This window comes from Aspergillus pseudodeflectus, assembly GCF_044049435.1.
Source record: "Aspergillus pseudodeflectus strain CBS 756.74 chromosome Unknown BJX68scaffold_93, whole genome shotgun sequence".
Lineage (NCBI taxonomy): Eukaryota > Fungi > Ascomycota > Eurotiomycetes > Eurotiales > Aspergillaceae > Aspergillus > Aspergillus pseudodeflectus.
Genome location: NW_027263869.1, coordinates 61,620 through 86,051, shown reverse-complemented (window position 1 = coordinate 86,051; position 24,432 = coordinate 61,620). Strand labels below are relative to the sequence as shown.

The window sequence follows — 24,432 nt, the reverse complement described above, 5'->3', positions numbered from 1 at the left end:
CATTCCTGTTTCAGCTTTTTTTTTTTTTTTTTTGGTATTTGGTTGTTTTGAGATCGAAAAGCAAGAAAAAAAAAAGTGTCATCCGCCGTGAAGATAGTAAACTTGGACGTAATACATGCAAAGATCTCCAAGGCACAGCCAGTTGCCAGGACCTTGGTCAATAAAGAGTAGAGTTGCACATAAAAAAGGAAGACAAAAGAACAAATTTTGAAGCATAACCTTCGGGAGAGACATGTTGGAGGTGGATGTGGGTAAGAATGTTAACGACGATTCCAATCTTTAAGAGGTCGAATTGTCAGAAGAGCGGGGACACGCTTCCCTTAATCAATGCGTCAACAACAATGTTCAATTTTAGTTTGGAGACGCGATGAACCGATACCAGATGACGCTTCATATTCATGACAGAGACCCACAATCTCTTGCACCCTTCATGCCCGCTGACCCCGTGGTCCGCATCTGCATCATTCTGTCTAGGAAAGGGATTTTGATGGGATCTAGCACGAGAAAAGAAGTCAGTATTTGGTGATAATCAAGCGGCAGTGTTTAGAAAGGGGGCACTTACCGGAAATTCCGTCTGTCTCCATGACCATTTTCTTCTCGGCCGCGGCCCATTGAACGAATTCGTAAAGGTAGGGGACCTTGGACTGGACGATCTCTCCAAACGAGTTTTGGCGCTCATGTATGTCTGTGGCAAAGCTGCCAGCGCCAACGGCCATGGGAACAACGCAAACCATGCACTCTATCATTCTTGACTGTGCAACGTTACACCTGTTGTCGTCATTGACGAATCCTAGGTCACGAGAGGATTCCGCAGCAGAGACGACAAAGTCGACGATAACGCACTTTCCCTCCTTGCCCTGCATTGAGTCGATTGTGTCGATGGAAGGGACGCTGGACCTCGGAAGCTCAGACCGCAGCTCGAAGAACGCGTTTCGTTATAAATCACACTGTTGAGAGTATGGGGTAATGATGCGCATTTCATTACCCGCATACCCATTGACTGCATGATTCTTCAGGACGAGCGAGACGACAGCCTTGACATGAGGCACATTAAATTTGGACTTGGAAGCTTCGCCGATCTCACATTTGGAATTCTTCAGGCTCAGAATCCAATAGCCAGGGTCAATGTGGACAGCGCCTCTGGAAACTGTGCACGAATCATGCTTGCCCATGCAGCATTGACTAAGATCTGCTTGGTCGATGGATGGGACTTCATCCCCCCATTATAAACGCGCTTGTTCAGGAACCCAACAAACTGGGGGCGGAACCGACGCTGCATGGTGAGCTTCTCAACAGGGTGATTGCCCTTGATGAGGCGAACGACTCCGGATGTCTCGAGCTGATGACTGAACTCGTTCCAGCCGGGCTCACCTCCAGCGGTCAAGACTGTTGGCTTAAGCTGTCTGGTGTCGTCACATAGAATTTGAGCAACAACCTTGGGAGAGAAGCCGCAGCTGACTAGAGGAATCAGGCCGTTCGATTCAACTTCCTTTGAATCCTCATCGCGAATCAGGAGCACCCCCTTTGCCTCTTTTGCGAAATGCCCAGAACAGATAGCACAGGCGAGATTGTTGTTTGTGGACACGAGGAAAGGAGCCTGCTTCATTACATAGTCTCCGACCATTTTGAACGCAAGCAGTGCTTTAGGTTTCTCGCCATCTTCCCATTCGGACAGTGGGGCTTCTTCCAGCGTTTTTAGGTATTCACGAAGGGCTTGGAAGAAGTCGACTTCAGGACCCTTGAAATTTTCTATCTCGTCGAACTGGATCTTGCCATGAGAAAGAGAGATCTGATCCTCTGAAGGATAGCGTCCCATGAGCACACGGTTCTCCTTCTCCGCGTTCAGGGCCTCTTGGACAACCTGAACTTCAAGGCTGGATTCGGGACGACCATATGTCCTCTCGCGCTGCGCAGCGGATGCCTTGGCCGTAAGGAAAAGCATGTGCAGTTGAGTGTCCAAGGGTATAGCCTCAGCGGTGTCTGGTGCATCGTCTGGTGTATCGTCTGGTTTGGCATCGCCAGTAGACTTGGGCTGGTCACCGGCTTCAACTTGAGTGTCAATCTTGGCGTCATCAGAAGACTTTGGCTCGTCGCCAGGTTGAGACTTCTTTCCCCATGACAGAAACTGTTGAGTCTCGGCGAACGGACGATAGACTCTGACGATGCGAGAATCTAATCCGAGGATGGACCTGACACTCTCAAGCTTCGCGCAGTTTTCATCTGCGGTAGCGTTTGTGGGGGCGGAGAACATGACATGAAAGCCGATCCGATGAAAAACGAACGCGATCACAGCTAGGAGGAACGTCTTGCCTGTACCAGGATACCCAAGGATGACCTTGGTGGCATCTGGCATTGAAGTGCAGGAACGAATGCATTTCTCCTGCTCGGTGGAGAGTTTGGTTTTCTTCAGAACAAAATTGACCGCCTCGTTGAACTTTTCATGTTTGGGATCGATGTCTTTGAGGGGATCCACGTTGCGTCTCGTGCCACGTTTGTGGTTGAGGAAAAGCTCTTTCCAATGCGCTGCAAACTCAGCCCCGGCCTTGATGCCAGTAAGTAGGTTGACAGCATTGACTTGACGCTTGGAATCGAAAACATGACACGAGCCTTGAACCATTTCAGGCCCTTTCCAGGCTCGAAGGCATACTTTCTGAAACTCGAAACATTCCAGTCACCATTCAGTAGAAACAGTGGCGTGGTAACTGGAAGATTGAACGCGTTCGCCACATGGATACCTGAACAGTTCACGTTTGAAGCGGCAGACCTGTCAGGAGCGAAGGTGATACTGATATCTGTACCCTCCTTTAGTCGAAAGCATTCCGCGATATTGCTATACGGCACGGTAAACGAATTGTGGCCACAATAGCTTGACTTGCAACGCACATAAAGGTAATTTCATGGTCTTGTCCACATATGGCATCGTGGCTCTCCTTGGAGTATCTCCACTCGAGAAGAGTGCCATACGCAAGGGAAACGGCACCTTCATTAGGAGTAGGGAAGGACACCACAGCCGGATAGCGGATAATCGAGGGATCTTCGACAGCTTGCTCTTCAGGATCTTCGGCAGCTTGGTCTTGAGACTCTTCGGCGGGCTCTTCCTGAGACTCATTGGCAGCTTGCTCAGCATCGTCCAGCATATTCTCGAACAACTGCTCTGCAGTGTTATCTGCCGGTTTCTCGGTTCCGAACTCGAGGGCAGCTTTGTTGGTCGATTTTCGCGAGTTGAAAACGCCCCATTGAGTCTGAGGCTGTCCGTTTCCTCCACAGTATGCAGACCAAGCAACACAAGGAATCTTCTTGAAGTCGTAGATGATCTCCTGGGTGCGTTTGAACTGTGCAAACTTGGCTTTCGCCCTTTTACTGTCGTCCATGCTCTCGTCGACGACGAAATGAGCATTCACGCGGATCTTCAGCAATTCAGGCGACGCGCCTGGCATGCTCAAGCGAATAGCCAACAATCTCAACCACCGGATCAAATTTCTCGACGGCTTGTCGAAGCCGGAGATATCGACATCAAGACCTATGGCCACCATGCCCTTCACGGTCAGGTTGATAAACCAGTAGCTGTCTTTTTTATCTCTAGGAGTTTGTGGCTTCTCCTGCTCTGGTTTCGTCTCCTGCCTGAAAACTTTCGTCTGCTTGGAACCCTTCTGCTGCTGTGGTTTCTTCTCCTGGTTCGGATCTTGGAACTCTTCCCTTGCTATCCTGTCAAACACTTTGTAACCAACGACATGTTCGTGATTGTCAAACTCGACGGACATAGTCCGGATCTTGGATTCGTCTTGTGAGTCGCGATAGCGAATCTCAAGGATTAACCTGCGAAAGGCGGGTTCTCCCATGATCCTGGCTCGGACAGTGACACCGTCTTCTTTGAAATTCCAGTTTGGGGCGAAAGAAGCACATCTTTGGGTTCAATCGGGATAGCAAATTGAGCGTTCTTCCACCCGGTACCGAAGAATTTCTTCGCCTGGTCAGAATGGCGGGGAGCAAGAGGAATGAGCCTCTGACGCTCTTTCTTGACCTCTTGCCGACGCAATGGGAACCCAGTAACCTAGCAATCAGATTACTATTAATCTCGAGCCTGAATTCTAACAAGGATTTAGAAGAACTTACCGGATCATAGTGTTTTGCTTTGGCAAAAGGATCATCTTCCTGGCCGGGTTGGAACACGCCGAACTCAAAGATCTCCTCGTCGTCAGAAGTCTCCTCTGAATTCTTAGGAGAAGGAGAAGCAGAGGATTCATCGGGGTTCTCAGGAGCAGGAGCAGAGGACTTGTCTGGACTCTCAACAGGAGGAGAAGCGGAAGATTCGCCTGCCTTAACGATGTGGTAGAATGTGTTAGCACGTGCCATGTTTAGCTGTAGACACTGCCCGCACATTGTAGAGCAGAAAGGCCGATGTAAAGAGAGGCTCATACCTGTTCATTCTGTGTCGTGTAGGCCAAAAGAGCATCGAATAACATTCTAGCCTCGTTGTGCCTGAATGTAATGTTTTCCCCATGGCTAGGTCTGAGACCAACAGCGACGAAAGCATACAGAGCTATTTCGTCAGGTTTTCCGCCATCGGCCTCTGTAGAGTATCATTAGCATTCAATAGTCAAAAAGATTTTGTCTTGAAAGAGAAGTGACTTACTATCAATCTTCTGGTACTGCCCAACAATTTGTTTGGTGCGCTGATTGCTCTTGTGCGAACGTTCCACTGCCAGCTCCGAACAGGCCCTCTCGTACAGATTTTCGGAAGCGGGACTATCGAGATTCACAGGGGGGGAGATCATCAAAATCCACGCCTGTCGCCTTTTTGAGCTTGAATATCTTGGTTTTAACAAGATCAAGGGGTCTCCATCGCCTTGGGGTACGAACATTTCAACTTGAAGTGAAAATCGATAGCTCTCATCGCCTAGGGATTGCTGGCATTCAGCAAAAGATCGGTAAGCCCTCGGTATCCGAAGGTTTGTCTGGAAGATGGCCCTGATGCTCTCGACCTTTGCCCATTTCTTACCGGCGGCGGGGTGTGGTGGCGGAGAGAAGATGGCAGGGCATCCGACTTCATGGAATACCATTGCGGTGACTGTAAGTAGAAAGGTCTTGCAAGTGTCCGGGGGTCCTTGGATAACTTTTATGGCCACTGGGAGTGAGATGCACGACCAGAGACATGCCCTTTAGTCGGCAGACAGCGATATATTCGCTTGAAACAGTTAAGGCTTTGTTGAATCTCTGGTGATCAAAATTGGATACACGGCCTTCTTGGGGCCCGGCGGGGGTGGGTTCAAAAGGCGCCCAGTCTGACGATTCGCGGACTCAGCGCCCGCATTCAAGTTCGTGAGGAAGTAGACGGCGTCTACCTGCCTTTGCTCCCTCGTTGATGATAGCCAGCGATGTGCGGACTCAACGCCTGGGCTCATGCCCGTGAGATCGACTGCGTCTATCTGCCGTTTTGCTTCTTTGCTGGTCATTGAAAACAAGACTCGAACCGTCTGCAGCTCCAGATGTTTCCCTATGCGGTCGTCAAACGGCTTCACCTTGGATGAGATACATGGGATCAGTAATCGGCAGATTGAACACATTAGCCACCATGATGCCTGTGCATCTTTCGTTTGGCTCGGTCTCCATCGACTTGTCGGGGGCAAAGGTGATAGCTATGTCTGGGCCCTCCTTTGGTCGGAAACACTGCGCATATTTGCTATCTGGTACCGTGAAATGGACAATAGCTATGCTAGTGACAGCATCGTTTGCAACGTTCATGAATGCGACTTCATGATCCATCCCAGAAACAGGATCATGAGTCTCTTTCTCATAGCGCCATTTGAGAAGGGTACCGAATGTGTGTATGATCGCACCTTCATTGGTATTGGCGAAGGACACGACAGCAGGGTAACGGATGGTACCACTCTGCGGGTTGTCTGCTTGCGCTTGAGCGTCATCGATGTGCTACTGAGCGTCTGTAGGCACATTTGTCCCTCATTAGCGGCCGCTTGCTCTTGAGCGTCATTGCTGCGTACCGAGTATCCTGAGTGTCTCGAGGGGCTGGAGGGGGGCAGAGTGTGTGTCGTCGAAGAAAATCCCAGCATCAGGAGAGAAAATAGACTTGTTCCCGTGCATATAGTCCTAAGCGTCGAAAGGAAAAGCTTCAGGAAAGTAGGCTTGCCAGGCACAAGCCAACGGTAACTTCATCGATGAGTGCAGTTCTCAGAGGGTACAAAGGAACCGCGATAACAGTTGTCACTGTCGCTCTATCGCAGTTTTCCGCTAAAACATCTCGTTATGTATGCAGCTGTCAAGGAAGCTCCGCCTCGAATAGAGTGCGACTTACCTTCGTGGACACCGTAAGGAGTTGAGGTAACGATAACTGTCCTATCACGACAGGCTCCCAAAGAGAAATAGCCGAACATGATGCTCGGGAAGCCAATGGTCGCCATTTCGGCTCTCGAGGGGTAGCGAAAGAAAAAAAATAGATGAGAAAAGAACGGGGAAGGGAACGCAGAGAAGGTAGATAACAGGGATTGCTGGAGGAGAAGGTTCGATTTAGGGCTAAGGTGGTAGGGTAGAAGAGAGATGCAAAAAAGGAGATTCTGTGTTGGAAGAGAGACGCAGGAAGGAGGGCGTCTGGGGGAAAGACACGCCTTTATATAGCTGATTGTGATAGTTGATTATCTCTTCACAGTAAGACGAGAATCTGGTCAATCGACAACTTGGTAACTGAATGGTGCCGGGAACGGGGTTGGTCGAGCTAGGGCTATGCCTAGTCACCCGGGATTGGTCTACCTTCTCTATCATTCACTATTTTCGTAAGCGTCCAGCCTATGGTTAATAGTTCTAGACGGTCGGCAGGGAGATTTTAGTGGCTGTAACCAAGAAAGTCATGTTCAAGAGGAAGAGCATATCTAGGAGCTTGCTGGATACAGCCAAGCTAATTGAAAGTATGCGCACAGGGATGATAGACCCATCTGCAGTCGGACAAAGAGACTACCAGCAAACAGAGCGGAAGAGAATCAGAAATATCGTGAGAAGAACAGCCAGCGCTTGGTCTGATACTCGAGTACTCTTCCCGGTGAGCAAGCGTAGGAAAGTATGTACTCTCGCTGCGTTCGGTGCCTCGGAGTCAAGAACGGACATTGACTTTTTATTCTAGACAGTAAGTTAGGGCGGATGATTTCAAGATGATTGTTTTCGTTAGTCAGGCTCGGGAGGCGGAGTGCTCACAAGTGTCCAACGCGAGGCTTACCGGGTGAAGCCCCGTAGCCAGGCCACTTCACGCCAGCCACACCAAAGCAGACTTGATTTATCACAAGCGAACCACCGTGCCATTAAGTTAGATCAAGGCCGAGCAAGAGACGCTATACGACGGAAGGCAGGAGTATGATGCCTACGAATTAGTTCAACATGTTCGATACTAAGAGAGCACTGAAAGACTGCATCTACTGCTTGTATTCGAGATAATGAAAGAGAAGCCGCCACTAACAATACATTAATCGTTCAGGTCATGAAGGGATCAGAGTACTGCGAACGCAAGCTCATAGGCAAATCCAACAGTCAGCCGGGCGTGCTCCAACATATGATCAAAGTTCAAATGCTCAATGCTATCACCCGTAGTGTGGATGTGCTTATTGCTATGCTCCATGCGGGATTCTGTTGCCATGGCCGATGGGTATCCATACTTGCTCGCGGACGTATGGTCAGAGCAGGCGTAGCCGCACTTGGTCTCAGTGAAGCCGATATTGCAGTACTGCAGAAGCGGTTAGTGAAGTTGTCGTATAGAATGGAAGCAATTTCACTCACGGTAGTTACGACGGTCTTGAGGAAGGATGTGAGGCCACCGTCCACGTAGTCGGTCATTATGCCTATCGCCTCTTTTTGTCCAGCGTCAAGGGTGCCCTGGATATAACCAGTCATGTCTTGCTGAAGCATAGCTTTGACATCGTACTGATTCTTCTTATACTGTGAGAAGATCGCCTGGGAGCCAAGCATACCCCCTTCCTCCGCCGAGTACCAATGGAACTCAATCGTGTTTGGTGCCTGGGAGCGGGCGATGATATCTGATTTCAGGAGACCTCGCAGGCCCTCGAGAATCGTGACAGTTCCGCTCCCGTCATCGTCAGCGCCAGGGCTCCTGAGTAGACTGGGAATGAAGAGGTTGATCGAGTCTAAATGGCTTCCCAATGCGATAGTTTTGTTGGTGAGACCTGGGATGCGGGCGATGATGCTGGACTGGCCCCAGGGATGGTCAAACTTCTCCACCGTGGCACCCCACTCGTGGGCCTTCGAGTCCGTGACCACCTTCCGAATTTGGTCGTAAAGCCAATTCGCAGCCTCAATCCCATAGTCCGACTTATAGTACCGCGTGTGGAATGAGGTGAACTTCTCTAGGTCCTTTCTCATATTGTCCTTAGATAGCGACGGAAGGAGACCCTTTACTTTCTCGACATGGCCCATTTGCTGCGGATAGGTCACATAGGTACTGGCGTCCAGGGCGGGGGAAACACCGAGGGTTTGTTCTTCTGTGATATCGATAAAGTTGACCCCGTCCTAAGTCACGAGAGCTGTTAGCAGGTGAAAGATAAGTCGGTCGGGCGACATACCAGTTTCAGAGCCCATTTCTCTTCCTCTGTGACCCATCTTGTCTCATATGGGGCCAGCTCAATTAGATATTGCTCCTGCTCATGGTGGATGTTCGGGTTTTCCAGGACGTCTTGTTGTGGAACGGCGTAAGCCCAGGTCCCAGTAGAGGCAGTTGCGCCGAGAGCTAGAGCTGTTGACAGCTTCATGGTGGAGGACAATTAGGGGCAGGATCCAATAATGATAACAATAGGTATAGTATAAGAATAGACGACGATGAAGAGGTTGGGTATGGTTGAGCGAGGTTGACGGTTGAGGCAATCAAGGGTGTCGGCTCCAGGTGCTGATGATGAGGGGTGTTGCAGTGCGGCAAGGAAGGTGCAGGTCCGGCCGAGGAAAGAGTTGCTGCTGCCGACCGGGTAGTCAATCTCGAAAGGTTCTAAGTCTAGATACTAGAAGCTATCAGGTACAAAAGCACTTTGAATCAAGTTTCGAATCACTGAAAAGATTAGATGCAATTCAGTTCGACTGTTGCGTCACATCATCAACGATGTTGACGGGTGCCTGGCTTAATATAAGCTCCGCACCCATAAAGTTACTGATGGAGAGCTCCTCAGCTTCCGGCACAGCCTCATTGGGGCCAACGCGGAGCACCGCCTGCACCATGGCAGCAGCCAATAGTTTCATAGTAGCCGTTGTATGAAATTACTATGAATATGTTTTCCATGTTTTATATGAAATGTGTTGGCTAAGATCAAATGGAAATCATCAGCTGATTTACAATGTCATGCACCTTGGGTATAAGTTGTGCACGTAGGCCAGGCCCAACCAGTTCCTTTTTGAATAGTATAAAAAGAGCTGGGCTTTCTCGTTTCTTTCTCTTGCCAAATGTAAGAGAGAGACAACGCCTCTCATGACTTGTTTCCTGGGGCTGCGAGGTTTTTAAATCGCACTCTGGAAGTCATGCTGAGAGCCTGAGGCCACAGCGATACCAGTGCTAATACAAAATTAGGCTTAGTGGTAAACCTCCACTCAATCACAATTGATTGCCATCCCCACATCCTATGGTCGCTTTCGACAAACAAGAAGTACGACTCCTTCCACTACATCATCAACACAGAGCACCTTACAGCCCTCAATCCTGAAAAAAATCTACTCATTTCTCTCAACCACACGATCCAAGCATATTCCACTCAAAAACCTAACTCAAGGTCTATCAGAATGCCTCAGTCCTCCGACTGCCTTCGTACGTATTCCGCTCGACATCGAGATTACTGTCTAGGTCGGGATGACCTTCTGACCGCACTACTACAGAGGCTCCCCTCACCCCCGCCGAGCGGGCCATCGTCAAGTCCTACGGTGGCTGGTCTCAGTTCCTGTTCAGCTATGGCCTGAAGCCCTGGAACACCGAGGAAGCGGATGAAGGGAAAAGGATTTTGGAGTCACTCGCTTCGGGATCTGATTAAATGGGGAATCAAGATAACACAATGGCGGGAAGCGTCAACTGCGGAGCAATTGGGAGAGATCAGTTGTCATGAGAAAGTCTGAATGCCAGCGTTGCATGGAAGAAAGGGGACATCGGATTGGAGCTGTTTTAATGACAGCCACATGGCACGCATCGTCAGCCCAACTCAGGTACTCAATCACAGCACCTTTTTTTTGCTTCTCGGGTTCTATGGGTTGATTAGGAGTTGATCAAGGGATCCGAATTTCGTACCTCCAACCTTGCCATAGTAGCGTAGTAAGGCAAAGCCGGCTCTGGCCATCGATAAGGACCTCACGCAAAGACATTATTTGGTTTCAAAAGCATCGTATCAAAGACCGGTGAACCCTGCCAACGAGACGATTTGATCTGGCCTCGCCAGGCAGATGGACAGGAGTTATCACAAGGGCACGCGAGATTATTGTGCTCGACCAACGGAGAGCCCAGGGACCAGTAATGATCTATTGAGGTCTGCCTGGACACAACGGACATTCTCGTCGGTCAGCAAGCGGAGTGCGATGGGTCATACTCCGTAATGATTGCGAAGAGCGTGATCAAAACCTGAGATTGTGAGGCCAGCGATGCGCTTGCTGTGGTGGAACAAGATTGAGGCTTATTATTTGCAGAATTTTGGTCAAGGTCTGTGGAAATTGTAATTAGTATTCCATCCGATCACCATCCCGCTATATTAATGTCAGTTTGCCGCACATGCTGTCAAACTGGTCAGGGAACCGGAATGCGATGCCCTCTGACGAGGCTTGTGGGGCTGAGCATGCGCTGTAAGCACATCCAACCCTTCCAGGCAGCTCTCCATGAGCTGACATGAATCATCCTGAAGAACTGGAGTCATTTTTTCTGTGAACACTGCCATGAAATTGAGTGGAATACGGGCCTGAGAGCGGCAGTGGCCAATCAGTGATGAGCCTTAGCCATTGTGAGTCAACGAGTGGATTTTCGTTGCGATCTCGGAGGAGGTTATTCCGATCCGTTGACGCGCTTCGTGGTATCTCTTGGTCTCTTATCTAGGCCCGATTGTCCCCGCGCCAATTCTGGTCCGTCCCCCTTCCACCTCCCTCGCCTTTAGACAGCCATTGACGAGATCCGTATCACTCGGATCGACATCGCAACGCAGCTTGTGCGATCAAACGCTCTCCCCGAACTTCCTACCGCTACCAGCCTCGTCGCTGAATCCCCACGTGTTCTTCCCAGCATGGCTATTCATCCGAGTTTCCCGTCACAAGTAGAGGTTAGAGGGAACCTGTCGCTGCAGCAGGCCCAGGCCATTTCGGCTTGGACAGAACAGGCCACTGCGTCTCTGGAGGATTTGACGATAACAGATTCGGCTCACGGGGGCGAAAGAAATACCTCGGCGCCGGCATCCGCCACTGCTCGGGGAACTATCCGTGGATCCTCGGTCTCTCTGTCGATTCCTCTGGATGATCCCGTTCCAGTTGCCAGCAGTAGCATCGTGCCAAGGGTCAAGATTTTAGGTCGAGTCCCAGAGGAGACACCAAAGGTCCCGACGGTCAGTTTCCGGCGCCGGGAACCACTCCGCCGTGATAGTCTGAAAAGACGCGAGGCTCTGCTGAAGGGAAAGGACGGCAGTCGCCGCAGGCAGCGCTGGGAGAATGGTATGTCTCGAACGGCTGAATGGTTATAATCAGGGTGATCTCCTGAACTATGATGATTCGGACCATCTAGTGTTTCCGAAAAGTGCTGACAGCCCTGCTTCGGTTAAAGATCGCCTCCTCCATAATCCCTGGGCCACCCCCCCATCTCCCAAGGATTGGCTTCCCCAGCCAACCCATATCCGCCATGAACCCATGCCCTATTTTCTTGCTCCACTCTGGGACAAGCATTACGCGCATCTGGACCATCGGACGTCCAAGCAGATAGCGAGTGAAGATAGGGTCGAAAGACATCACATCCCGAAAGAACTTCGTCTTAAATTGAAGCACGCACGTGCTGCGAGGGGTATGCTTCAAGACCTCGAGGAAGATATTAGACAGTTCATTCAAAGGTGGAACGAGAGGCAAATTTTGCGCCGTAAAGACGGTCTCGCCGATGCGCCTTCGTCGTCCGATGAAGACTCTGAAGACGAAGTCGTCTTTGTAGGACGGAACGGCCAGATGCATGATTCACCCGACCGCAAGGCAAAGCTGCAAAACATGCGGGAGACGATGACATCTCACAACGAGAACCATGGCGAGAAGATGGTGTTTGAGAGCCTGGTTGACGATCGGGCTGCTGGGTTTGGGTAAGTATGCCCAATTCTGAGGGGTGATTCAAGCCTAACTTTTTTTTTTCTCTGCTAGTCGCTGGCTCGTCCACTCCATTGCTTCTTACTATGGGCTTCACACATGGTCTGTGACTGTTGGAAGCCCCGCTCGACGCGAAGCCTATGTAGGATTCCATCCGCCGTCGCCTGGGAGCAGGGCTGGGCTGTTGTCCCGTCCACCAGCGAGCTGCCGTACAGAGGCATTTATCCAGCCTGGCGAGGAACTTCCTCGGCCCTTGTGGTTACAGGTGTAAGCCACACAAGCCTGAATCCTCGATTCACTTACGGAGTCAATGGATTTGGCCGAGTGGCGACTGCCATAGACAGGTATAGATACCGGGCATCGCTGGCCATGTATATCTTCAGCGATATGAAAGGCACTGGATGTAAGATAGAATAGAGGCACGAATTTCCTTCCGTCCCAGCCAACCCGTATTCTTCCGGTGAGCAAATCGCCAGTCCGTGTCTTGGTGTACTCTGGTCTGGGACCATCCGCCGCCAAAGGGTTTCGGTGTACGCTGCAAGGGATGTCAAATTGACATCACCAACTACCTCGTCTGCTCTATTCAATAACCAGACAACGTCTAACCTGTAGACCGCAGACCGAATGGGGTTTGTGCACCCGACAATGTGGTCTGCATCTGACTGATCTACCCGTATACCGGGATGTACCCTGTGTCTTCTTCAAAGAGGCGACGGGTTGACGTACATACCCACACTGTCCTCGTGATCATTCTTTGTCCTCAGCTCAGATGATGATTTTAGTCGTCACATCGGCGATGGTTGGTCGACACAAAGCTTCGTGTTTGACTTGGAAATATTGGGTTGACAGTTGTCAAGGCGACGAGCCCAATTTTACCCACAGAGCACTGGCTGCTTATTTGTCTTTATCTTTATGTGATAGTGTGAGTATGCGTTCCTGAAGATTGTTGCCAGTCAAATCATCCTGAGATGCTGCCTCTAAACCCGCTTTCCGTGGGGGCGGGTTGCAGAAGGCCGTTGTTGAGCAATTATGACCAGATGGTCTTCGCCGGATAACCTGAGCCGTGCATATGGATATGGCATCCTGACTAATGAGGGTACTCCAAGAATGCATGGATGCCCTGGGGAGATGAGGGGAAGAGTGCAAGTTCGAGCGGGCGATCATCAAATCAAAAGGCCAAGGTCGAGACCTACCCCGTAGCCACAGAGACGGCCCAATGCGGAGGGCTAGTATTGCTCAACCTAGAGCAATTCTATAAGACTTCGTTGACCCGACTAGCATGTGCCAACTGTGGGCTCCCTCGCTGGGTGTTACGTCGTTCGTTGTGGCCCATAGGAAATATCTGGGCGGTAAAGAAGGGTAATACAGGATATCTGATCGAGGATCGGCTGGAAAGACTCGGAAGAATGCTGATCATCAATTGATGGATCGATCGGGTTCGGTCATGGTGCGTGAGAGTGGAGATGGAACCTGCCTGGAAGAGTTCATGTGGACGGTGGCAGAGACCCGATATCGGAAAGTGCCAACAGCGAACTTTTGGGGCCGCTGGGTGATGGCAGGCTTTTGCGCGGCTAACTGGTGCAAAGATAAATCCTGACTGCTTGCGGGACGAGCAAACATGTTTGAGAAGAGGTGCTGTAAAAATCGTCGGAGTTCGGACCGGTCCGTGTTGGGGCAAAGGGACCCTTGGAACCAGAACCTGGAAGGAACGGAATCCAGCAGAGGATCCCTTAGAGTCTGGCCGAGTCTAAGGTGAGGCGTTCAGGCATCGACTTAACAGTGCTGCCACCCTCAGGTTCGATTTCTCAAATAACACCCCGCCAGTCCCTTCTGGCGCTTTCCTCGGACCAGCCCTGAATATTCAGCGCACCTGTCATCTTGCTGCCCGCTTCTCGCTCTTCAATCAGCTTCGATCCGGGGATGCGCTTCGACGGCACACTGCATGTGAAACGGCTGAAAGAGCCATAGAATTCCCTGCAGGGACTGTCGCGACTGTGCCGTTGGGGGTCGAATGTTCAGGCCATGGAATCATGCAACATCCTCACCCTCCAGGATGGCGGTTCTGGCACATGATTGAGCGTTGCTTGGGAGTGAGACTCGAAATTCCCGGAATAGCCCGTTGGTGTCGCGTTGCGCGGGAAATATCGTAAAATGGATGACATACGCGCGGGCCAGTGATTGGGGTCATCCAAGTGGGATTTGGATTCCGAGTTCAGTCCGGGGCATGGACGCGGAGTGACGGAGTCCGCTGGTCTGACTGTGTAGTATACTCGGTACTCTAACCTTGAAGAGTCTAGGTATAGCCGGACGGTTAGGCAGGGCACTCGCCCTTTGTGTTCGGTATACTATATACTACAGAACTTCAAGTAAGCTTGTTACTTTATTCAGCAGATATGGGCCCCTTGTTGCTGTAATCAAGGGACAAATAATCAAGCAATAATCGAGTAATTGCTGATAAGCGCAGAGGAGGTTGAAAAGCCAGCGTCATCAGCCGACGGGGCTCTTGAAACGACGTGGCTCCTGTCTCCGGCCGTGGCTCTTGGGCGCTGCATTCTCCTTCGTTGCCCTCCGATACAACAAACATCCTGCGCCACTCTGCTCGCCCCTTCGTCCCTGGATCTCACCACCTCTGTTCCTCTGGCCCTCTAGCCCCCGAGTCTTCCCCCCCGGTTTGGCGTCATCTGCTATGTTCTCAGGCCCCTCGCATTCTCCCAACAATCACATAGGCAGACTACTTCTTTCTTTTTCTCCCTGTTGCCTTTCTGCTCCTCATAGTTCAATTTTATTCAATCCCTTTCTCTTCCGGCGCAGGCTACCCTCATATGACCGAACTATTAACCCTGCCGTCCCTCGCCTCATCCAGCTTGTATAGAGATCTCCCATCTTGAGTATGAGTGGTGCAACTACAAACACAGGGCTGAGACTACCACTTGAACACATATTGTTGTATATCTTCTGACTGTTATCTTCTCTGATCGTTTCTTTTTTCTCCTCTTCTTCGGACATACTCTCGACAGTTTTTGGAATAGAACCACTCTATCTCCCAATCGGGCAACCAGACAACACGCCCGCGGTCCGCCGTCAATCGCTTGCGCACCGTCAGCACTTGCGATCACCAGCATATTTTCTTTCTTGATCTATTCAATATACTAGTGTCGCCATGGGGTCGTACAGTACGTCATCTTGTTCAGATGCCTCGGGGCGCTCAAAAAGCACGGCTCCCACAATCTACAGTGACCGGCCGACTTCAAAGCGTCAGGAAGAAGAGATAGATCTTTACGACTATGAGTACGACGACGAGGACGTATATCCTTGGGACTCTGCATCGACCTTTGAATCGGACGACTCGGCGGACGAGATCGAAGAAGCCCCATTATACGAAGTGACGGACCGCAAACGTGACATCTTCTTCGCAGACGTGATCCCATCAAGTTCGTCAACGTTTGCCAAACTATTCCCTTCCTGTCGGAGGCTGCTTATCCGGCATGATGATGCAACGCTCGATGGGAACATGAACTTGCGCGTGGACACCATGGTGCCGCACCGTGCTGGCTATCAGCAAGACGTAATCCTCTTCCACCTCCGCATGTATGATTTGTTCGCCAGAAAGTTTTCATTTCGTCGCTACTGCAGAGAATCAGGTCGCGAGGTCTGCCACTCAGAGAGGAGGACGGTGTCATCGAACCTTGACAAGCCCCCAATGCTTCAACGCTCATGGAGTAGTGTGCTGGCTAGCCTGCGACCAGGGTCAAGTGCACAAGGATCTTTCTTGGGTGGCCATCACAGGAGACAGGGCTCGGAGCAGAGCGCGCTTGACGACGAAATCATTGGTTCCAAGGGTGGTGTCGATCGACCAGCCGCACTTTCCGACAGCATAATGCTGGAGTTCTCCAACTATGCCCACATTGAACTGAAGCGTCGAGGTGCAGGAATGACAAAGCGGTACGAGTATGAGTACTGGGCCACGAAATACCAATGGAGGCGCGAGTCGCGCAAAGATGGTGATCTGCGCGAAGTCTCTTACCACTTAGTCAACACCCGAACGTCGAAACAGGTTGCCCACATTGTGCCCGAGATCCTAACTCCGACAGAGGCGATCGAGGAGGAAAGCAAGGGCGGCTGGATCCCCCCATCCTCCATGTGGATCAGTGATCCTTCTGCCTTCAAGAATATGAATGATGTTGCCGAGTAAGTTCCCCCGCGCGTCTGACCACCATACTCAATTTAGGCTAACCAGCATGCAGTGTGATTGTAGCTACAGGGCTCATGGTACTGGTTGACGATTGCATCCGGCGGCGATGGCACCGCAGCGGTCCTTCCCCATTCATACTCCCGATGCGAGCATCGTTCTCAAAAGGCATGGACCGGATGGGCCCAAAGCGACTGATTGATGAGGTGTTCAACCGCGCCCCTTAGGAAGACAAGGAACACTGTCAACCCAAACAACAAGCACGTCTCGCCAAGCACATTAGCTTTGGGTGTCGTGTCATGCTTTCATGCTTAACTACGGCCCAGATGAACGAAAAAAGCAAGCCAGCTTTTAGAGGGTGACGTGGAGCTGGCGCAGGCTACTCAAAGCAATGAGGCAACCTGACCAGCTGGACAGATCCTGGCAATCCAATCTAGTCCTCGACCTAACGAGTTCCCTTGTCATGACCATGGATGACTTTCGATGCTACAAGTGTTACTTTTCCTGCGTCGTTTCTTCTTCTAACGTGGGTACCTTTGAGCGGTTAGTCGAGGTCCAATAGTTCCGCATGACTTGCAGCGATGTGCCACAGCTACCTAGGTACATGAGGATCATTTTTGACTTGCATGCATATTGGTTGGATTTGTTTCTCAGCCTCGCCTCATTTTATTTGTTGGCATTTATTTTGACTTTTAAGCGTCATTTCCGAAAAAAAAAATGTTGTTGCAATGGCTCTTATCTATTGGGCCATATTGCTCGGGCGTATAGTGTCCGCGTGTGATGGGAGATGCAAGTGTAGGTACGAATCTAACGACTACTACTACCGACTTGGTCCTATATACAGACTCAAGTTAATCGGGCGTGAGTGACACGGACGCAGGATATGAAATCAGGATCACAATCACATTGACTCTTGACGTTTACTGCCTCCAGCGGCGCTCGTGATGGTTGCTGGTCTGTTGGTTTGTGCCCGACCTGATTTCTTGTCACTTTTCCTTCTGCTCCGCAGGTCTGTTAGTGTTGGGCCTCTGCTCACGCCTAAGCCGCGCACTAGGATTTGCGAACGAAGTTGGTATCGTGAGCACTAGGGATAGGGCCGCTCAGGTCAAAGCGAGTCTTTTGCCACACCTTGTATATTGTGTATCTACGCATTCTATATAGAGAGTAATAAAAAGAAACGATAGACTAAGCAGAGTGCTTATCCCTGGAGGGCGATAGAATGCGGGGCAAACGATAGATCCGGTCGAGTGGCGCGTCGAATCACCTGCGGTCCTGCATTGTTTGCAGTTTGCAGCTTCCTCATGTCCATCTTCCGCTCAGCATCCTTCCACCCTCCTCCGGTTGGCGTCGATTATCAATCTCACTCCTTATGCAGGTTCACCAGCTCCATCGCGTCTGCGGTCTTCTTCTTTCATCGCCTTCTACCCCCTCCATTCATCTTGCTCCAGACACGCTGCACGCCAGCCAAAGACAAGGAGGACGAAGACTGCACGTATTAATGCCCAACTGCCCAAGGCCGGAGGCAACGAATCATCTCCACGCCTCGACCTGGTTTCGATCAAGTCGACTCGACTAGACGGCTTCAATCTTCGCTGGCCGTTGGTGGCTCCCGGATGTCTCCTGGCAGACAAGCTGTTGAAGCAAGACAGAAGCATTGCCGCCGTTGGCCAATTCTCACACTTGCTTTTGTCGCTCTTACTTGTTAGCGCCCTGAGCGGAAGAGCCCCTGGTTGCCGCGAGACACAACCCCCGACAACCTAAAACAGGTCTCTCGTCGCTTACAGTCTGCAACCCGCTTCCGCGAACCAATTGTTCATGCAGAGCGGCCTGGCCTCCTGGCCGTTGGAAATCCAGGGCTGAGCGGATCGGACAGTCTAAAACCGTTCCTTGTTCAGATCCAATATTAGACATATTTAAATCGTCTGATGAGCTGGCACTGGAGTTTCGCCTGGGGGTCCCGCTCGCGCTTCTCTGAGTGGCCCAAGTCACTCAATATCAACCTCAATTCGTCGCTTTTTTTTTTGACATTCTATGGACACTCTCCGCTTTTGGGCAACTAAACCACCCCTCATGGCCCCTCCTCTACTATCACTCAGTATCGATACCACCAGCGAACCGCCTCTTTCCTTTTTTCGCCCGTTTTTGTCCTCGACCACGTCCATGATGAGGCAGCCTGGGCCTGTTCATACCCGATCCTACCTCGTTCTTCGCGGGACAGGGAAAAATTATTAGTGGTCCCGAGTCACCGTGATGCGAGCAATTAAAATAGTCTCCTCAAAATTCCAAGGCGGATGATTCGTCCAGCACGGTCTAGAATAGCCATTTTCCCTTCCTGTACAACAGCGCCCATGTCTACTGCCATATTCCTTGTCAACGCAATGGATCTCTCTAGCCTGTGTGGGAACTAGTGGCCCTTTTTCCCCTCGTCTCTGGCGTTTCTTCAAAGCCATTGCGCCGGCCCGTTCCAGCTTGCAGCCTCAAGATGATCCGCAGGTTCTCCATGCCCTGGCGTGCCTCGAGTGGAGAGTGATGGAGGGGGGTAACTTGCTGACGTCGTGCCATGTCCAAGTCTCATGCATAAGTCCGTCGACTAGGTTCTCCAGTGATGATTAGTGCTCCGTGTTTGTCATGCCAAAAGACCAGAAAAAAGACTGACTTGTCTTGTCTGCACTGAGGCGTGAAATTTGAAAAAATGGCCCACCGTTTTATACCACCGCTGTTCCCCATATCCACCAAGTCTGTTCGGTTTAAGAAAGAGAATACTCGATAATTTTTCCTGAAAGAGGAGTAGGGAAAGAAGAGAGAAGACAGACCTCCTTCCTTCCAGACATTCTTTTCAGTGATTCTCCCTTATTCTTTTGTTATCAATTGGCCTCGTGGTCCCCTGGCTGTCGACGTCTACCATCGTTGCTCCAACATCTTCCACCTATTTTGCACTATTCGACAAGAGAGCTAGCCACAGGCAAACCCCACCACCACGGCGAGTCTTCGTCTGTCCTTCGCTTGCCCTGATAGACCTCCAGGGTGTTCGTCTTCCAGAGCTTCCCACGACCAGACATCACCCAATATCTCCCACAATGTCCGACCCGAGTCTCGGCATCAAGAAAGTCTGGCGGATGAAACTTCAGTGTACGCCCCACTTCTCAATTATCTTACTGACGGAACACCGTCCGTGGTACTCAAGAGTGCCGTGTTCTTTCCCTCATTCCCTCAAGATATCGACGCAACTATGATTTGAGTTGCTAACATGATGCTTTTCAAGTCTACTGTGACAAAACCAGTGTCGCGCCGCCAATCTACAATACCTTCTCCGACCGTCGAGGTAAATATGATTGCCCCTCTTCATGCCTTATACTTCAAGTGTCCTGTAACCCGAGGGTTGCCTCTCAACTGCCTCACATCTGCTGCTGTCAAAAAAAAAAAAGAGTCAGAACGCTGGAACAACAATGAAGATAGGCAGATCTTTGGTGACGGGAGGCGTCAAAGAAAGCCAAACCCGGCATTTCAGCGTGGGCGAGTGGAGTCAACTTGATCCCTCACCGACTTTTATACCAAACCATCAGAGTTTTCATCAACATGGACTGACGAGATTGTTCTGTTTCTAGGAGGTCGTACAGCGTGGTCCTGCTCTGTTGTTGTTCACGGCACTACCTTCCATTCTCGATATTGGTTCGATGGCGAATACGTCGAGAACGCGATGGAGGATGCTGCTGAGGTGGCGATAAAAGTTCTCGATCCTGGAGCTTGTCAACCTTCCAGCGGGGGTAACTTCCCGGGCACCATCGACTGACGGTGCTTGGGACATTGTACTGCTGAGCGCCCTTCTCATGTTCTTCGAATTTTCTTTCCCATTTCTCTTCTTCATTCGACCATCTGGAGAGATCTCATTCCACAACTCTTCTTCGTTGGTGTTCTCCAACCTGGCAATTTGGCAACTTGACATTGCATGCGACCTGCACCGGATTGACGCCGATCTCGCAGACATGTACAACATTACCGGCTGTCGACATTATTGTTTGTTTACTTCTCCATACAGAGCGACGGTCAGAAGCGGGTGGATTCATGCTGCTAGGTGCACATTGTACTTTTGACTGGAACGGGAGACGGGCGCTCGCGAGGTTCTCTACGTTCGTTCGTGGAGGAAAGATCTCATTATTCTTGGCCTGGAATACCTCTCCGCCCCCGACAAGCCGACATGCGTGAGCCGAGCTCCCTTCTCATACCTATTTTTTCATCTTAATTTCCTCATATTTTCCTTTCCAACGACAAGCCGGTGCGACAGACCACGCACGGCACGACATATTTTTGACGACAGATAATTATGACGTATGAATTTGACATCTATTTTTTTTTTGGTTCCGGCGCTGCTGTGCCCTTTCTCACCCAATTTGCGCGAGAATGGCTTGGGTGCAGATTCAGATTACTACCACTGCTATAGCTACTAGTGTACAATCTGTCGATCATATCGATGCCCAGGGAGTTGAATGGCTAGCCTTGAGAGCTGTTTACTATTGCATTGGCAGATAAGGACAGGGGGCATTCTTACTGGTAAACGTAGAGGTAACCAGTGGGGGTGCTTTGTAGGATCTGGATGGCCCAAATCCCCATTGAAGTCTGGGCGTTATAGCATGAAACTAACCTAGCAACTCCTTATGCTGATCAATGACCAAGATCTGTCTGAGTTACTGGGGGTAGGGTACAAACTGGCCATCGACCAAGTCTGCCCGCTCCAGTCCCATACTTCGTGCACTTACGATGATAGTCGGGATTGGCGAAGATCAAATGAAGCCAGTACGCAGATGCATCAATAGTCTCTCTCTCGGGTTTTGCTCCCGCGTTATAGCCCACTTCGGCCAGCTCAAAAGTTCATGGATATGCAATACACTGTCGAGAGACGAAGTTAGAAGTATCGTGCTAGTCTAGATCTCGGAACGTCTTGAGCTTAACCTTATTTCGCGCAACTAAGGTTTCACGTGCAGTGCTCGTTCCATGGTTCAGGCATCCCAAAGGCCACGACTTTTTTTTGCCCTAGTCTCCTACCTCTCACGAGAATTCCACGTATCATATACTAAATAATGCATTGTCCGCAGTTGGATATGTTATAGATACGACGACGATAAATAATAAATCTTATAGAGCCAGCAGATCCATCCTTCCTTCCCTCCCTAGCACAACCTGTGAAACCCCTCCTCCCTCAATAAGCAAACCTCTCCCCACCCGCACCACCCTTCCCCTTCCGATTCATCCATCCATAATACAGTCTCAGTAAAATACACCCGACCGTGACGAGCAGCAATAGAGCCGCATTCGTCCAATGACCCGTGGGATATCCTCTTGCAGCCTCGTTGGATTTGTAGATCCACACGCCGACGATCTGGCCGGGCGCGCCGAAGGAGACGTTTAGCGCGATTGCGAGGCCCGTTCCCGCTGTGGAGCGGATGTTTGAGGAGAGCCAGCCGAGAAGGGGCGGGATGCAGGCGAAAGAGCCGCTTGTTGCGACGATTAGGCAGCCGTAGCGGTGCTGGATTCGTGAGTGATGAGTTTAGGAAGCAAAGGATAACGGAGTGAATGGTTGAACGTACAAGGTATGCATCTGCCGGGAGAACCGCGGATGCGAGAAAGCCCATTGCGCCGATAAAGGAAAATGCGGCGGAATGAAGGCCGCGGCTGGGGAGTGTTAGTGGTGTTCTATTGCATGTGTGGTGGTGAATATGTGGGGGATGGCATACCTATTGAAGTGGTCGGCGGACCAGGCGACGACTGTTGTAACGACATAGGCGACAGCCCAGGGAGGGACAGTCATGAGCTGCGCATTGAGACTTGTATACCCTAGACCGCTTGTGATGGCAGGAGTAAAGAGCGAAAGACTAGAAAACGGTGCAGAGATGCCAAAGTAGACCTGTCTCACCAAAGTTAGAGAGCTGAGTTTGTGGAGGTCAAGGGCACTAACAAGATAATGTGCGTATAGTCGCCAGTCAAAGAGGACTTCTTTGGCATCTTCCCATGTCATGGCCTTTGCAGCACCCTTGGATCCTTCTAGCTCGAGGCGTCGGGCGGCGAGGGCCTTTTCTTCCTCGGATAGCCAGGATGCAGTTTCCGGGTAGTCGGGAAGTATGAACCAGACGAGAACAGCAGAGGCGCAGGATGGGGCACCCTCGATAATGAAAAGCCATCGCCAGGCCGAGAGGCCATGGACCTGGTTCATGTGTCCGACTCCGTAGGCGATTGCGCCGCCAAAGGCACCGGCTAGTGTGGCTGAGGCAAGAACTAGAGCTACGCGGATCGAACGCTCGTGGGTGCGATACCAGAAGGTTAGGAAGTAAACAAGGCCCGGGAAAAGACCGGCTTCCATGACTGGCTGGGTCAGATGCGAACTCCAACATTCGTGGGTATGGCTTACCTCCGAGAAGGAAACGAAGGCCTGTCACTTGCCCAAAATTATGCACTCCGCCTAGACCCATTGTCACAGCTCCCCATGAGAGCATTAGGAAGGCGATCCATCTCTGATTCAACATTAGCGATGCGGTAATAAAGTAGCTTGGGCAGAGGTTTGTACGCTAGGCTTGAGCTTCTTGAGGAAGTAGTTGGAAGGTACTTCGAAAAGGGCATAGGCAATCAGGAAGACCATGAGTGCGATTCTAGCCAGGTCAGTACTGAGAGAGCCGACAAAGGAGTGTACTTACGTATACTCGTACGAGCTCATGTTCGTCTCGGTGAGGAGATCATTGCCGGTTTCTGAGTTCATGATTCTGGCATTCCCTAGACCATATAAGCATCATCCCTTTGACGAGAGATGTCAAGCGTACCAATATTGGATCGGTCAAGATAACAAAGCAAGTAAATAGTAGCGGAGAGCGGAACAATATGCAAGTCCTGCTTCCAAACCAACGCCTTCTCGCGAGCACGGAGCTCAGCATCGTCGGCATGATTCTAGGAGAGAACGCGGGTAAGCCTTCGGTCTCGAATCTTGGGGGCATAATTACTCACCTCGAGCGCCAACTCCGCGTCAGTCGCGTTGACAACGCCGTGCGGGGTTACCTCTTTCTCATTCATGATAGCGGGGATAGCAGAGAGAGAAGCTGTGCAGGACGACCAACCTTTTTTTTCCCCTGCTGGTCAAAGGTTTTAAGGGCAGGCGCTGTCAGGGCCGTGCCCCTCACATGGTCCGAGTTGAGCTAGATCTTGGGGTAAAACCGCGACTGGGGAACACTCCGTGCTCGCAAATGTCGGTCAACCTCCGATATGAGACCCAAGTTTGGTTCGAGGGGGCCACAGAGACTGATCGGCGCTGGCCCACACGAGAGGGGGCTGGCTTCGTTTTGTCCAGACAATGACTCGCAAACTGCATTCGCTGTGTCCGACGTTGTCGATAGAAAATCCAATGGGATGCTGTAGATCTAGCAGGGATAGCTTTCAGCCAGCCAGGCTCCGGTTCTCAAATGCATTCATCTTGTTACCCGGTGATTGAGCCAAAAAGAACGGTCTCAAACTTCTGTCTAACTCATCAATCAGTTCAAGACGGCGCATAGCTTAGCATGAAGGGTAGCTGCTACACTGTATTTTCGAGCACACTTCGTCCAGCTCCTGACTCGGATTTGGATGTTGAGTGCGCTCGAGCCGATGGTAGCCTTATGCTGTGCCGGTTGTGTAGGCAAGCTTCTGTGAAACTGTGAAAGACATTTAAGCCCTTTTCAAGAGATGTCAACCAAGAGAAGCAACATCAAGCGCAAAGAAGCTTTGCTAAGAATAGCTGATCAGAAACCAATCGCTTCTGATGACCCCCGGTATCGTACAGTACATTACATACATCCCCAAAATGATAGCCCAGACAAACATTGCAAACTCATCTTGAATTTATTTGATCCGCGAGATCCAGAACAATCGATTGCACGTCTAGACGAGCATTGGCAGTGCTATGAATGTTTCTTGATGATATATAGCTCTCC

The 24,432-nt window shown here is 50.7% G+C and overlaps 8 protein-coding genes across 8 annotated transcripts; 3 read left to right on the top strand and 5 right to left on the bottom strand.

The window, feature by feature from the left end:
* Positions 1–41: 41 nt before the first annotated feature.
* On the bottom strand, positions 42–987 carry BJX68DRAFT_249565 (uncharacterized protein). The gene is made up of 2 exons (XM_071042137.1): positions 563–987; positions 42–494 (listed from the first exon to the last, which is right to left on the bottom strand). Exons 1-2 carry the CDS (start codon positions 861–863, stop codon positions 397–399), a joined length of 399 nt encoding a protein of 132 aa, XP_070892699.1. The 5' UTR covers positions 864–987; the 3' UTR covers positions 42–396.
* On the bottom strand, positions 971–2,748 carry BJX68DRAFT_249564 (uncharacterized protein). Its single transcript, XM_071042136.1, has one exon. It carries the CDS (start codon positions 2,615–2,617, stop codon positions 1,103–1,105), a length of 1,515 nt encoding a protein of 504 aa, XP_070892698.1. The 5' UTR covers positions 2,618–2,748; the 3' UTR covers positions 971–1,102.
* A 2,447-nt stretch (positions 2,749–5,195) lies between these two features.
* Positions 5,196–6,416, bottom strand: BJX68DRAFT_272946 (uncharacterized protein; the record flags this gene model as incomplete). The annotated part of the gene is made up of 4 exons (XM_071047322.1): positions 5,196–5,494; positions 5,520–5,928; positions 6,161–6,246; positions 6,311–6,416. The coding sequence occupies 4 exons, from the start codon at positions 6,414–6,416 to the stop codon at positions 5,196–5,198; spliced, it is 900 nt and encodes a 299-aa protein (XP_070892697.1).
* Positions 6,417–7,402: 986 nt separating this feature from the next.
* On the bottom strand, positions 7,403–9,107 carry lap1 (putative aminopeptidase). The gene is made up of 3 exons (XM_071042135.1): positions 8,577–9,107; positions 7,777–8,523; positions 7,403–7,723 (listed from the first exon to the last, which is right to left on the bottom strand). The coding sequence occupies exons 1-3, from the start codon at positions 8,760–8,762 to the stop codon at positions 7,490–7,492; spliced, it is 1,167 nt and encodes a 388-aa protein (XP_070892696.1). The 5' UTR covers positions 8,763–9,107; the 3' UTR covers positions 7,403–7,489.
* A 1,780-nt stretch (positions 9,108–10,887) lies between these two features.
* Positions 10,888–12,582, top strand: BJX68DRAFT_219649 (uncharacterized protein). The gene is made up of 3 exons (XM_071037884.1): positions 10,888–11,667; positions 11,777–12,293; positions 12,352–12,582. Exons 1-3 carry the CDS (start codon positions 11,247–11,249, stop codon positions 12,566–12,568), a joined length of 1,155 nt encoding a protein of 384 aa, XP_070892695.1. The 5' UTR covers positions 10,888–11,246; the 3' UTR covers positions 12,569–12,582.
* Positions 12,583–15,169: 2,587 nt separating this feature from the next.
* On the top strand, positions 15,170–16,884 carry BJX68DRAFT_219665 (uncharacterized protein). Its single transcript, XM_071037885.1, has 2 exons — positions 15,170–16,485; positions 16,542–16,884. The coding sequence occupies exons 1-2, from the start codon at positions 15,458–15,460 to the stop codon at positions 16,711–16,713; spliced, it is 1,200 nt and encodes a 399-aa protein (XP_070892694.1). The 5' UTR covers positions 15,170–15,457; the 3' UTR covers positions 16,714–16,884.
* Positions 16,885–19,179: 2,295 nt separating this feature from the next.
* On the top strand, positions 19,180–20,606 carry BJX68DRAFT_219627 (uncharacterized protein). The gene is made up of 3 exons (XM_071037883.1): positions 19,180–19,615; positions 19,749–19,808; positions 20,092–20,606. The coding sequence occupies exons 1-3, from the start codon at positions 19,564–19,566 to the stop codon at positions 20,274–20,276; spliced, it is 297 nt and encodes a 98-aa protein (XP_070892693.1). The 5' UTR covers positions 19,180–19,563; the 3' UTR covers positions 20,277–20,606.
* A 1,025-nt stretch (positions 20,607–21,631) lies between these two features.
* BJX68DRAFT_249551 (putative MFS transporter) lies at positions 21,632–24,212 on the bottom strand. The gene is made up of 10 exons (XM_071042134.1): positions 24,042–24,212; positions 23,474–23,920; positions 23,293–23,416; positions 23,170–23,245; positions 23,043–23,124; positions 22,887–22,989; positions 22,437–22,840; positions 22,216–22,385; positions 22,069–22,153; positions 21,632–22,007 (listed from the first exon to the last, which is right to left on the bottom strand). Exons 2-10 carry the CDS (start codon positions 23,537–23,539, stop codon positions 21,681–21,683), a joined length of 1,437 nt encoding a protein of 478 aa, XP_070892692.1. The 5' UTR covers positions 23,540–23,920; positions 24,042–24,212; the 3' UTR covers positions 21,632–21,680.
* Positions 24,213–24,432: the final 220 nt, after the last annotated feature.